Raw genomic sequence first — 15,273 nt, 5'->3', positions numbered from 1 at the left:
GGATAATATTTTTAGGGCTTTTGATGGCAAAATCAAGTACTCTGATAAACAATTTTTTCAGAATTTCCATTCAAACTAAATTCCAATGGCGTATGGCCAGGATAAGAACAGATACTGAGATTTGCAGTCTTTCACTTGAAAGTTGCTATGCAGTGAACTGTGTATGTGTTATGGTGTCACTGGGTTTCCAGATCTGTTCTGTATCCTGGTCTCTTACTATAGCATTCCATCTTCCGCCTCAATGCCCTGTCAGCAAATCCTACCCATCGTGATCTGCCCCCGGGCACAAGAAAGGAAAGACTTCAGAGCTTCCGTTTAAATTCCCCTCCCCCTTCAACCCCGCCAGTATCCTAAGGCACAACAATGTAACACTAATGCGGCCTGCCAGCTGCTGTGCCATGCACAGAGCGCCAGGCTGACTTGTGTGCCAGGCTCAGGACGAACTCTCTCTACTGCATACTCATGTATTAACCCTTTTGTCTAATACAGCACTCAATAAAGTTCAACTAAACACCCCTAAATGAAAGCCTAGCTTAGAAGAACACTGTAAGTAAATCAAGACTGCTTTATGTTTTATTAAAAAGACAGTTTTTCCCTAAGGTATTTTCTCTCCCTACACTTTTCACATCCTGTAAACTGTATGTAGATCCTGTGGACTTGTGTGCACCCCTACAGTAGCTTTACATCACAATTTTACTGCATTGACTATGGCGGAACTTGCCAGTTCACTGTGCATTGGCACTGTTGCAATAAATCAGACTCGGGAGTATGCAGGAAATGGGTGACAACACACAGCCAAATCTGTGTCACCCCAGAATAGTGCCGGGGGTGCACCTTACTGGTCAAGTGCAACCATTAATAGAAAGGGGTAGTCGAGTATGTAAGACAAGCTTCCAGTAGTGGGCAGTGAGGTGACTCAGAATATACCAGTTTAAAAGGAAAGTAGGGAGGATAGCCAGGGGTTAGACTGAAAAAAAAGGGGTTGCAGTCACTCCATCATAGCTGGTTGGAGGTTTGGGAATGTCCTCCATTATCCAATCCTAAAACGCAGAGGAATAATCAAACATTGAACAGGAGGTCCAAGTTACACTATATTACCAAAAGTATTGGGACGCCTGCCTTTACACGCACATGAGCTTAAATGGCATCCCAGTTTTAGTCCGTAGGGTTCAATATTGCGTTGGCCCACCCTTTGTAGCTATAACAGCTTCAATTCTTTTAGGAAGGCTGTCCACAAGGTTTAGGAGTATGTCTATGGGAATGTTTGACCATTCTTCCAGAAGTGCATTTGTGAGGTCAGGCATGGATGTGGACGAGAAGGCCTGGCTCACAGTCTCCGCTCTAATTCATCCCAAAGGTGTTCTATCGGGTTGAGGTCAGGAATCTGTGCAGGTCCGTTATGTTCCTTCACCCCAAACTCGCTCATCCTTGTCTTTATGGACTTTGCTTTGGGCACTGGTCCAAATCATTTGATGGAAGGGGGATTATGGTGTGGGGTTGTTTTTCAGTGGTTGGGCTTGGCCCCTTAGTTCCAGTGAAGGGAAATCTTAAAGAATCAGCCTACCAAGATATTTTTGACAATGTCATGCTCCCAACTTTGTAGGAAGTTTGACCCCTTCCTGTTTCAACATGGCTGCGCACCAGTGCACAAAGAAAAGCCCATAAAGACATGGATGAGCGAGTTTGGGGTGGAGGAACTTGACTGGCCAGCACAGAGTCCTTACCTCAACCAGATAGAACACCTTTGGGATGAATTAGAGCGGAGATTGCAAGCCAGGCCTTCTCGTCCACATCAGTGCCTGATCTCACAAATGCACTTCTGGAAGAATGGTCAAACATTCCCATAGACACACTCCAAAACCTTGTGGACAGCCTTCCTAGAAGAATTGAAGCTGTTATATCTGCAAAGGGTGGGCCAACTCAATACTGAACCCTACGGACTAAGACTGGGATGCCATTAAAGTTCATGTGGATGTAAAGGCAGATGTCCCAATACTTTTGGTAGTAAAGTGTATTATTTCTTTTTTTTTTTTTTTTTTGCCATCTGTGTCTCATTGCGGAAATTTCCCCTCAATTCCTGTCCCATAGCCAAACAGGAAGTGAGAGGAAATGCATGTAAATGAAGGGAATTCCTTAGTGACCCCCAGGTCTCCAGAACAAGTGTCCCCATTGGAAGATTTACCCTCTATTACTTTTCTGGGGACAACTCAACATTTTGGATTTTTGTTTACTTTTACTTTCAATGATAACGGTAAACAGGACAAATAGAGAGGGGGAAACTTCTTAACAGAAGCACAGACAGCAATAAAAACTGTCAAGCATTCTAATCCCTCTTCACTCTATCCAAAATTTTAAAAAAAGGCTTGCGTTTAGTTATACTTTAAGGGGAATAGTAGCCTCAACTATAGCAAGTAACCTAAATTGCGATAAGGCTGAACCAAATTAAATTGGTATACACAGCACTGATAAGAACAATAAAAATCGTGAAGAGCATATATGGCACAATAAAAAGTTTCACTGTAACTCTCAGCAATAACTAGTCAAAAAGTGTTCCTGAATGCACAAATTTAAGCCAGCTAACGTTGGGGCCCATACGTACGGTGGTGCACATGTTACTGTCTCTTTAAACTATATGCGATTGATGACAGTTGGGCTGCTAAGTAAGGACAGCTTCTACTGACATTAACGGCTGATAGAAATGGGAAAAGCACAGTTGGTTCTGCTCCTGGTATCCAGCGGATCTGGTCCAGAAAGCTTGGCAGTCTGATGTCCCAGGTGGCTCGGTCCTCACGATCAGGTCTCCACAAGGTTCTGTTCTCACTAGTGTAGGCACTCACATGGCAACAGGTCTCTCCAGCTCTGGTCCCAGCACAATGAAAGACCTTTTTGTGTCTCAGTCCTCAGACTCTATGGACATAGCATACTGTTCCTGTTCCAGTTCACCAGCCCTCCATGGCTGTCTCTCTAGTGCAGCACTGGCAAGTCCAAGCAGCAGGCCTGCACTGCTCTGGTCCCTGATCTGGTGACTCTCTGTGGCTCAATCTCTCAGCTCTCTGGGTGCTCAGAACGCAGAATCGAGCCTGCACAGTCTGGTTCCTGTACTGCTCTATCTCCTCTCTAGCTCAACAGCTGGGGAAAAGTCTCTCTCTCTCCTCTTCTAGTTGCAGGGGATCCCTGGATATTGAAGTCTGCTGCCCATTGACTGCCCCTGCGCCAGGTTGCACCCACAGGACTACATGTCCAGTTTTCTCAGCAGCTGCCACTTCATCCCCTTGCTGCTGATTTGCTCCTCGCTGCTGCAGTTATGAGGAGGCGGGGGGAGGAGGAGCGAACACACAGAGCCTGCGCTGTTCAACACCTCAGCGGAGGGGGGAAAAGGAGAAGAACAGACACAGCCTGCTCCTCCAGCTGGCTACACCTAAACAATCAAGCTGCTCTCTTAATTTGAAATACAAACATCTTCCTCTCGCCATATCATCCATTACCGGAGGTATTGTGTAGCTCACAAGAAGAGATCTTTGAAAGCTGATAACTTTGTTTAGGATTTTATTTCAGTGCACAGGAAGTTTAAGGATACTGGATTTGGATCAGGATCAACAGGTTCTTTATATTTTTTAAAAAAAGAAAATGAATGCAATCACCACAACAAATGACTGCCTAGCTAAAGTCTTGGGTTTAGATATGCTTTATTCGTATTGTATTACCGCAGCCCTAAAATGATATTGTGTTCTAGGTAAACAGAAGAATGCAAGGGAGGATTGGGGCATAGTGCGCTATGTACCATGTACCAGTAAGTACATGTGGTAATTTAAACAGACAGGCAGTTAATAGTGGCATTATAGTGTCCCTTGAGGCAATGGTGGTCTGCCCATTTTCCTACAAGTGGAAGTCTACCCTGTGTCTCCTTGCGTGATTATCGCTTTAATTATTTTCGATAATGTGTCTCTGACCTCTGTCTGTGATTTCCATTCAAGGCTGGGGGCTGCATTTTGTCAGCCAACTCGAAAATTAAAATTAGACTAGAAGCCATCTTTATTCCGAAGCCTGGAGAGGCTGGGCTGTGTACACATGTATTACGAAATTCCAGATGGCAGCTATATTAATACATATAAAATATTCAGGCTCATCGCCTTGTACGGAGGGTATGGCACAAATTTAATCCGCTTATCCAAGTCCTTGGCTTTTCTAAAAATATTCTGTCACCTTAACTCTTTTGCGTCCAAAGGGTTATATGCAGCAATTGTCAGCAAATTCTGGTGCCCAAACCCAACTGTCACTGCCGATATCTAAATTTAGATCCTGCCCAATTCATGAAGTCTTGATGGTTGTTAAGAAGTTATAAAATTCTCATTAACAAAAAAGACTTGCGGATCACGTGCCAAGCCCAGACTTGTAAAACTTAAAATGGATCTTAATCCAATCATTAAAATCTCATATAAGCTTTAAGGCCCGGTTCACACTGGTGCAACATGCGCTCCTATAACAGGCACATCCTGTTATAGAATGACAACTGTCTCCCACAAATGTTCCTAAACTGCCACCCTCTCACATGCATCCTTTGTGGAGACTACACATTGCACAATATGCAGCCTCCTCTGTAAAGTGCTTTAGGCTGCAATGCTCGCCCACCACATACAATGCAGGGTCATTAGCCCTGCATTGCACATAATGATGTTGAGTCTCCACCCACAGAATGGAGCATCAGGGAGAGAAGGACAGCACTGGGGTGAGGAATCGGGTAAGTAAAAATGCCTGTTTCGATCCCCAAAAATAAAATGAGCATATAACCCTTGTAGTGCAGAGCTTCCACTGCAAGGGTTGTTTATTTCACATTCCCAGAATTCAGCTTTAATGTTACAAAAGGTTCAATGGTAATGTGCAGGGCTTTTTTTCTCAAACAATACGGCCCCACAAAACCCCTCCCCCTACACACACACCCCAAATCACATCAAATAGTGGGTGTGTTCAGTCAAATTTCACAAAAACAGTAGGAGGGTCTTAAAGGGGCATTAAATGCCAGGATTGCATTACATACCGAATGCAGAGCTGTCACTTGTAAACACAGAAACCAGACTACTGTGTTTACAAGTGATTGTGGTGAGCAGGCACCAAAGGGTCTGAGCCAGAGGTGGTGGAACTGAGTTCCACCAAGTTCCCTCTGAAAAAAAGCCCGGGTAATGTGTAATGATTATCTGTTTACAACATTAATGCAGCCTTTTGGCTGCCTTCAACCTATACAAAAAGTTTTGGCTTTGCATATACAGCACTTTAAGAGTTGTGCTGAAAATCATTGATAAACTGAAATCTGAACTCCAGGCACAAAATATTAATTGACCCTAGGTTCACATATGTGCATTTCTGCGGGCCGCATTTGCATGGGCACGGCAGCCTATTCATTTTAATGGGCTGCTGTGCCTGCGTTTTCCACAGAAAAAGTTGCATGCTTTTTTAAACCGTGGCCCACAGGGAAATCGCATGGCAATTTTGACCATGCAATTTCCATGTGATTCCCGCACCCCCACACACACTGGGATTTTACATGCGTGGGGGCATTCAGAATGAGTGGCAGCCCCATGTATTTTCACAGAGCAGCGTATTTTCAATGTGGGTGGGTGCGGGAATTGTTGTGATTCCCACACCTGCAGCCACACATACAGAGATGTGAACCAAGCCTTACAGTGGAACTAAAGGGAGCTATACTTACCTTTCCTTCAATGGTTCCCATCCTTCGCCAGCACCTGCATCTTCTCCTGGGTGCCAGTCTTCAGCCGTCTTCATTGGCCAGTGCTGGATGAATCACTCCTGTGCATGGGTGCAAAGGTAAGCTGTGGGTGAAGGGTGAAGAGGTGAGATGTGGATTAGGGGTGTAAAGTTGGGCAGTGGATGAGGAGTGCAAGGGAGAGCTGTGGAAGAGTAGTGCAAACATGAGGCACTTTATATCAGGTTGCAAAATGGATTAAGTGGGAGAGAATGAAAGTTTAACTGCTACTAAAGTTGGGCTTAGCCAAAAAAAAAAATAAAAAAAAAATAAAAACCACACAATGTATGCTGAATAATCCAATCACAATGGAATGAGTGAAGGGAAATGTTGATTAACTATGCTTATACAAACAATCATGAAAATTAAAATTGCAATAAAAGTTACTTTTTAATGTTCGATTTGCAGTGACATGGCCCCTCTCTGATAATACATTACAGCTAAAAAAATATTTTCATTTGTGTGGCAGTGATGAGTCCTGTGGTAAGACGTTGCTCTGCACAGCCTGGGACATTCGGGAAGACAGCCAGACAAGTGGGACCACATTGAAGCAGCCTGGAGATGAGGAGGCGGTGACCAAGGCCAGTCTGCACCATACAGGCTCTCCGGTGAGAATGCCGAAAGGGAAAAATGCAGCCACTTGTTCGCACGGGAATAACAACGACTATGAGCTGTCCTTGGATCTCAAGAACAAACAGGTGAGATGCTCTGGTTGATGGGCAAAAGTTGCACGTCACGAGGCTCCATTCACACCTGATATTTCCAGAACGTGCGACAAAGCGCACAGAAATGCGCGTTTTGCCGCTCCTTTAGGGAATATGCAGCAAACGCGCATATCGTTTGTGGTGCCACTATTTGTATCCCAAGCACAGGTACCAGGCGAGCATTTGCCGCACATTTTGTAGAGCTAAAAAAGTGCCAAAACACATGAAAAGAATGTGTCCTGCTCTGCTCCAAAAAAGGTCTTGGAGATTCTTTGGGCGTTTGTCGCGTGTAGGGCAGCCCATTCAAGTGAATTGCCTGCCCTATGCGTGACGTGTGGAAATGCTCCAAAATGTGCAAAAAATCGTGAGCAGGTGTGCAAGTTCCTGCTACATCAGGTGTGAACCCAACCTACTTTATTCCTGCATATAAATGATTGTCAATGTGAAGTAATCAGCAAAGAGGCAGTAGACTGAGTCCTCTGATAACAAAGATTTTAGAAACTGGTAGTGATAGGAGTGAAATTGGTAGTTTTAGTATCCCCAAAATTTCAGCAAGATTCTGAAAAATTCTAAAAAAAAATGCCATTTTGTGTCAATGGGAAAGGTTGAAGTGTAAGTGGTTTTATGGGTGCAGTTGGCTTTAAATGGCTGCTGAGGGCTGCAAAAGCCTCTTTCAACTAAGACTTATTATTTTACTTGTTTTCACAGAAAGAAAAAATCAGAAAGCGAAAAGAAGTAAAATAAAAATATTGATAGTGACAGTACACAAGTAATCATCAAACACAAACAAAAGAAACACAAATACAAAGAAAACAAACTTAAAGGTTATGTTACCCCAACATTTCATATTCCTGGTATGTGTCTGTGGTACCATGTGCTTGAATTACAAAATATCTTGTTCTCTTTGCATTCCTTCCGTTGTGTGAAATCCCTGGTGACCAGTCCCCGTTTTCCTATTTTAAAATGACCACGCAAGGCACAGAAGTACATCAGCCATAGCGTGGTCAGTTTGCTTCTTTGCATTCTACTTGGGAACACAACATGTCTGTACTCTAGTGGTCAGACTTGTGCTGACAGACCCTCCTGTACCTCCTGATGACATGCCCCCCTGCCCAGCTGTTTCTGTGTCTGCATTTTACACAGGACTGTGCCTGTGCTCTGTTCCAGCTGTTGTCATCACACCCCCCTCCTCCCACCCTATTGGCACAAGGACTCTCCACCCCCAACTCTCTAAGCGCCTATTGCAGCTGAGAACAGGAGTCAGGTAAGTACTGACTCCACCTCCTGAAACTCCTCCTCTCAGCACTTCTGTAGTTCAGAAGACAGGCTCTGTGAAATGGGTGACACAGCGGTGCCTACTCACAGGACATAGTGATTACGTGTCACAGAATTCATGGAAGTAAATGTGTGGGAATCTTCACAAACTAAGTTTACAAACTTCAAGATCATTCAGATTAATATGAATGAGTTATAAATAGTTGAAATACAATATGGAAATTAATGTACAGTATGATTTTACATTTTGACCATAGATACACTTGAACAATTTCTTGCCGACTGTACACATACTGTATTTCCGGATCTTTATCAATGGGACCGCATATATATGTAATTGTGTTTGTGCTGTGAACATTCTGCATGGTGCACTTCCAGCACACAGGCTGGACTCTCACCGAGAGCCCCGGGCTCCACACTAAGGCCTCTTGCACATGATACTCCTGTTTGAGCATCTACTTTTTTAGATTTTTTTTTTTTGGTATGTATTTGCATGTATCTACGCGCATTTTCATGTATATGCATTTGCGCGCGTTTTCGTGCAACTGTGCGCAAACGTATTCTCTTGTTCTCTTCCTGCAAAACATGTAAATGAGCATTTGCGCACATTTGTGTTCATTTGCGCACATGAGGCGCCAATTACTAACCCAAAAAAGCTTTTTTTTTTTTTTTTTACTGAAAAATGCACGGCGCTTGTTTACATGCCTGTGTGCCTAGGCGCATTACAATCTATGGGCTGTATTTTAGCTTAGTAAAAAAAAAAAAAGCTGTACTGAGCTTTTTTAAGCTGCAGTGTTCAAGAGGCCTAACAATAGACAACTGGAAGACCTGGTTCCCAATCACCTGATTGTTGTGATAGCCTGTGATTGGCTGTCACAGTGATCAGTCACTGTATAGCCGGCCCTTGTGTTTTCTTCTCCTCTTGAATAGAGAAAAAGATACATTGTATCTTTCTCTCCTTGTAAGAGGAGAAAAATGTAAACAAAGTGTGTGTAAAAAAAAAAGAAAAAAAGAAAGAAAAAATAGCTAGATAAGGGTTTGATCACGGTTAGAGCCAAGGTTAGGGTCAAAGGTCATGATCAGACTAAAAGTTCTGGGTCAATGGTCAGGGTCAGTATATTTTTGGTAGGATTAAAAAAGCATTTTTTTAAATTACTGTCAGTGTGTTTTAAGTAGGATAAAAAAAAAACAAAATGCACATTATTGTTTCTGGGCCCTAGTATGGGTACAAATCACATAAACATATGTGGTATCACTGCAGTCATCAGAAGCAGGAGAGTTTGTGCTGGGTTGTTTTCTGGCGGTAGGTTATGGTAATAGCAAGAAATATATATCTACGTTTTAAAAAAATATTTTTTTTTTTTACTGAATCTCTCTTTATTTACCCGCACAAGGATTGTGTAACGTGCTTTTTAAATTAATACTCCCACCAAAGTGTAAAAGTTATGGATTAAAAATTAAAAAATATAAATAAAATGAAAATGAATAAATAAAAGTGGCGGGTTTGTTGCTGTCACAAAGGCACAATTGCCTCAGATGATAAAACTAGAAAAACTCACAGCGCTAGCCCTTTTTCAGTGTTTTAAACGTGTGGGTGCCTATATACAACCATTGCCTCGCTAATGAAACAATATGATCAAAACAAAATATGTGATAAATCTTACAGGGATCAGTCCATAAAAAATCCAAAATAAGTGAAATATCCTTTGAATTCGTGTCTCAAAGGTGTTGGACGACTAAACACCCAGAGTGCACCTTCCACCGTGATAGGAAAAAAGGCTGTGCCTTACCAAATAACTAGACTCCACGTTATAGGAGCCTAGTAAAGATGGGGTGTACTTGCGGCACATAAGATCTGTCCTCTGGATGTAGACAAGTTGATATGGATATCAACTCCACTAGTTGCTATCTTTGTTTTTTCGCTCATAGATAATTAGACTCCACATTATAGGAAGCCAGTAAAGCAGGGGTTCATGCGGCACATAGTTTCCGTTCTCTGGATGTAGACAAGGTGTTATGGATATCAACTCCACTGGTTGCTCTCTTTGTCTTTTTCGCTCACAGGTGAAGTGTAAAAAAATAGCGAGGAGAAGAACGCCAACATAGCATAAAACTGTGATGGTTTATTGAAAGTTGCATAAGTCCAACAAGACATAGATAAAAAGTTCCTGGATAAAAAAAATCTGCAGATCGCATACAAACTAGCGTGGTAAAAAGAAGAGGAGAACACAGGAAGTGCCACCTGAGTGTAGTATTTAGGGTACAATTTAATTACATGATAAGTAATGCACTCACAAGATACAAGATAAAAGCAGGCTCATCTGTATATTGGTATGGGGGGTAGCTCTTCCAGCATCCGAGACAGGCATCCACGTGTACATGTCCTGTGGCCACCAGGAAGTCCGCAGGAACCAGCGTGGAATGTAAGGAAGTGACATCACCGGCGTAGCCTTGCCCATCCAGCCGTTCCCTCCTTGATGTTCTTCCACTCCTGGTGATGTCACTTCCTTGCATTCCACGCTAGTTCTGGCCGACTTCCTGGTGGCCACAGGACGGATCACGGTTCCCCTGTCAACTCGCCATACACGTGGATGCCTGTCTTGGATGCCGGGAGAGCTACCCTCCCGGCATCCGGGATGAGCCTGCTTTTATCTTGTATCTTGTAAGTGCATTACTTACCATGTAATTAAATTGTACCCTAAATACTACACTCAGGTGGCGCTTCCTGTGTTCTCCTCTCCTTTTCATCCTGTTTGCAAAGCTGAATTTTCTCTGAGGACAGCTGCTGCCTTTTACCCTGTTTTAAGAATTGACCTCTATGGACTAATGGACTAACATTGTTCATCTATTGCCCACTTGTATGCCCGCACCCACACTGTCTTTTGCACTTACAGTTATCTTTTTATCAAACTAGCGTGGTGAGACTAAGCATAGACTCCACCCTACTAGTTTCATCATAACTGACGTCACCCCGATAATTGTCGTCACTCCTGCTGACGTCAGTTATGACGAAAATAGTAGGGTGGAGTCTATGCTTAGTCTCACCATGTTAGTTTGTATGCGATCTGCAGATTGTTTTTATCCAGGAACTTTTTATCTATGTCTTGTTGGACTTGTGCAACTTTCAATAAACCATCACAGTTTTATGCTATGTTGGCATTCTTCTCCTCTCTTTTTTGCACCTCACCTGTGAGCGAAAAGACAAAGAGAGCAACCAGTGGAGATGATATCCATATCACCTTGTCTACATCCAGAGGATGGATCCTATGTGCTGCATGAACCCCTGCTTTACTAGGCTCCTATAACGTGGAGTCTAGTTATCTGGTAAGGCACAGCCTTTTTTCCTATGACGGTGGAAAGTGCACTCTGGGTGTTTAGTTGTCCAACACCATTGAGACACGAATGCAAAGGATATTTCATTTATTTTTGTTTTTTGTATGGACTGATCACGGTTATATTTATCACATATTTTGTTTTGGTCATATTGTTTCATTAGCGCGGAAATCTTTATTTTCTATTATTTTACACGCATGTTCTGTTGTGTGATTGCCATCTGCTGTTTTGTGAATATTTATTTACTAATTTCCTTCACCTGCACAATTACTTTATACATTTTTTATATTCAACCATTACAAAACCTAATTATGGTATATCATCCCCCTTTGTTCAAATCTAAATCCATGCAACGGACGTCACTGGTTGACTCCCTCTTACGCGCTTCACCCCGTTTCAGCAGGATTACAAGAAAATTAGCTTATGACTGGGCTAATTCTCCTTACACTGCCCAGACACAGGCTGCTATTGAGTCCAGAAGGACCTGGGATCTGAGGAAGTGTGTTGAAAGATGTTTGCTATCAGACTGAGGACATCTAGTAGCAGAAAAACATTACTACAACTAAAATCTCTGAAATTAAGCTGAATTTTACAGCAAACGCTGGTTTTGTTATTTTGCTAATTAATTGGATATTCAATTTTATCTAATTATGTTTGACTAGGGTTCTGCTTCAAAACCTAGGGAGTGATGGCAGCTTTTGCCATAATGTGCAGGTATGTATAGTATACTTGCAAATTATGTCAGGATCTCCTTTTGGTTTGCCCTCCTCTAGCACCAACAGGTCCATGCTACCAAATACCACTGCTGTCTTCTTGCTTCTTTCCTATTGCATCACCTGGCTCTATACTCAGCATCTTTCAGTGCACTGCGCTCCATATGGGCTCCAGTCAGTGTATGCACAAAACAAAATTGCAAGGAGAATGGACAATGAGTTGTTTTGGAAAAGAGTCATACAAAGTCTCTTCTACCAAAAAGTGTTATCCTTTTTTATTTTGGCTTTAGTTCTGCTTTAAAATAGACTTTCATCATTTAAGAAGTCAACATGAATACATTACTGACAGCAACATTATACAGTCTTGGTATAATTTTTCAGAAAAGCGCCACCTTTTGGCTGAGATGATGTCATCAGTCTGCTGCAGGCAGAAAGGAGCATTTCCACAGTCTCTTCTCATCTAAGATCTGACAACATTGTAATCAGCCATTAGTTGTGAGGCTACAGCAAGGGCTGACCTGTGTCCAGTTTTTCTAAACAGATCCAAAAACTACAAAGGCACCAGTGTTTACATGACTGTATCATCCTAAAAAGCATTTCAGTCTAGGAAGTAACTAGTGATCCTGGATGATGTCTAAACAAAGAAGGCACCATCTTGCAGGAGAGAAAAGCAGTTGAAGCTGTTGTCAGGCCAGGGGAGTGTTAAACTGACACATTACTTAGCACGAATAAATGTACCATGAAAACTTATATCTGATGCTAAGTCTGCTTTAATGGAGTATGGATAAAGATATTGGAAAGAGTTCTGTGCAGGCAGAAGCAATGATGACCTCTGCCTATGATTCATAGTCTCTCCTGACCTTCTTTGCTTTTTCTTCTGGAATAATATAATTTCCAAAAGCCCGATGGCAAAAGGAAACGCTGAACTCTCTATGCCATCTAGAAAAATGTGATTTGTATCTCTTGCGTCTTTGCTGCACTACAGTTCATGCCCTTTGAAATTAAATTTCTTTTTTCTCCCCCTTCAGCTTTTAGCCATCATGGTCATCACTTGAAGTGTTTTTAAGCTGCCACTTCAGAAGACAACAAATGTCTTATATTTCAAAAGAATATTCATAATGCTAACATAAAATGATAGCCTGCCTTAGGTAATGCTCATATGTGATGCTTAGCCTCCATGATTGAAGGCTTAGCCTCCATGATTGAAGGCCAGGAAATAAGGCGGGCTCTGTTTGACTTGCTGCAGCTTCTAATGCACATTGGGAGAAGCTCACAGTGTGCAGTGAAAAAAGAGTAAGCTATTTCAGTACAGAAGAGGATCCTGTACAACTGTGCAAGACTGAAGGGAAGTCTGGAGTTCAGCTTCAAAGCTCCAGCTAAAACACTTTAATTTATGTAGAACAGGAAGGGTTAGAGCCGCTGTCAGGTTTTCCTTGCCATCTGTTTTCCTATGTAGAGATTTTCCACACTTCCTCTCAGGGCAGAAAGCTATGGGGAATCTGTCCTATGGGACAGAGAGAAGCACAAAAAAAAATGTTTTTGTTTGCTGTGGCTTCCAGTCCCAGTGACAAACATTACTGCAACTTATTGCCACGGTGTTATAGAACCACAAAGTTAGGGTGAATCCAACCAACAGCAATAAAAACCTGACAGGGTTTCTAAACCTTCCCTACAAAATTTAAAACTCTCAAAAAAAGTTTGGGCTCTTGTTCCACGTTATATGATTATTGAATTAACAGAGATCTCAATACTTTTTATTTTGTTGCAGATTGAAATGTTGGAGCACAAGTATGGCGGTCACCTAGTTTCCCGAAGAGCCGCGTGCACTATCCAGACTGCTTTCCGTCAGTATCAGCTCAGTAAGAACTTTGAAAAGATCCGCGACTCTCTCCTCCAAAGTCGACTGCCTAGACGTATCTCCCTGCGGAAGGTGCGAGTGCACAACCCCGATAACTTTGCCTCTGCTGAAAAGGCTCTGCTTGAGAGCTACAACCTGATGGGCATTCCCTTGGTAAGATCTCCTTCACTTCCAGCCACTATCAGTGGGGCTTTAACTGAACTGGAAGACTCCTTCACCGAGCAGGTACAATCTTTGGCCAAATCTATCGACGATGCTCTTAGCACGTGGAGTCTGAAGACCATGTGTGCCTTCCCAGAAGCTGGCTCTTACCAGATCCGAGAGACTTTCATGCAGCAAAATCCAGAACTGGAACCTCCAAAACTGGAAGAAAGAGAAAATGAGGAAGGACAGTTAGGGACATTGCCGAAGAGCAGCAGTACATTGATGATGGCTTTCAGAGATGTAACTGTTCAAATAGACAATAACAATATCTCGGTCTCATCATCTACTTCTTTGTCTATGTCCAACTGTCTTGCAGGCACTCAAAATCTAAAACCAGAAGAAGATCGAGCTGGTGGAGAAAGCATTCTAGAGCCTCCTTATCAGGAGGTACCAGTAAATGAGTCTCTGCTTGTTCAGAACTCCTTCCCGGAGGTCAATGGGGAAGGGGTGGGGAAGGAGCTAGTTGGGCCTGTTCAGGCTGAAACAGAACCAGCTGACCTCTCAGAACAGTTGAGCAGCAGTAGCACGTCTACCTCAGCAAAGTCTGTGTCAGAGGTCTCTTCTAAGGAGGCCTTGCAAGCCATGATCCTCAGCCTTCCTAGGTACTATTGTGAGAATCCAGCCAGCTGTCGCTCTCCGACTTTGTCAACGGACACCATGAGGAAAAGACTCTACCGCATTGGACTCAACCTCTTTAACATGTGAGCAGCGGCCAAGGGCTAATTAGCTATTGGCAAACTTGCTATAGGTTTGGCAACAAAGTGAAATAAATAACTTCAAAGCAGTTATCTTTGTTTTGGATAGAGTAGAGAATGTGCAACCTCCTGGGTTTTTCTTTTTATGTCTCTGTCCCATTGGGGAGATTTTTATTTTAAATTCTCACACAGTAGTAGTAGCTGTAGCAGTAGTAGATTGATATCCTGCCTGAGGAGCAGTAAAAGGACAACAACAAGACCACCAATGTAAAGTTTTCACAAAATACTTCTAATTTTTCATGATTTTAACTTAATAATCATGCTAGCGCACTATGAAATATAAATACTGTACAATAATTATTGGAAGGGGTTCCCTGAGAGCTGAAAATTATTTCTTGGGTTACTACGGGGTTAAAAGTTTAAATAAGGCTGGCCTAGCCATGCATAAGTGTGACTGTAATATTCTCAACTACTGCATCTCTTGAATAGAAAGAGCTGCAGCCAAAGCCAAACACTGGTATTTCTGACAGCAGAATGAATGTATACAATATTCATTGTACTACAGAAACTCAACAAATGCACTGGGCATACTGACCATATTACTGGATGTACCAACTGAGGCTGGATTTAGCAGGAATGGGCCATAGTTTAGGTGGGAAAGGAATTACTGACTTATTGCTTGTTGATGATAGGTAAGTACTTGAATGTTTACAGCCTAATCAAAGATAGACAA

At 42.5% G+C, this 15,273-nt stretch overlaps 1 protein-coding gene across 6 annotated transcripts in view; it reads left to right on the top strand.

The window, feature by feature from the left end:
- Positions 1–15,273, top strand: part of IQSEC3 (IQ motif and Sec7 domain ArfGEF 3) — a 119,152-nt gene that overhangs the window by 90,760 nt on the left and 13,119 nt on the right. For all 6 annotated transcript variants that reach the window (XM_073621656.1, XM_073621657.1, XM_073621659.1 and 3 more), the window contains exons 3-4: positions 6,228–6,456; positions 13,552–14,546. In XM_073621656.1, coding sequence (XP_073477757.1) covers positions 6,228–6,456; positions 13,552–14,546 — 1,224 coding nt within the window. The remainder of the gene's footprint in view (positions 1–6,227; positions 6,457–13,551; positions 14,547–15,273) is intronic.

This window comes from Aquarana catesbeiana, linkage group LG03 (genome assembly GCF_042186555.1).
Source record: "Aquarana catesbeiana isolate 2022-GZ linkage group LG03, ASM4218655v1, whole genome shotgun sequence".
Taxonomy (NCBI): Eukaryota; Metazoa; Chordata; class Amphibia; order Anura; family Ranidae; genus Aquarana; species Aquarana catesbeiana.
The sequence above is the reverse complement of the archived record's forward strand: the minus strand, read 5'-3'. Positions and strand labels throughout refer to the sequence as shown.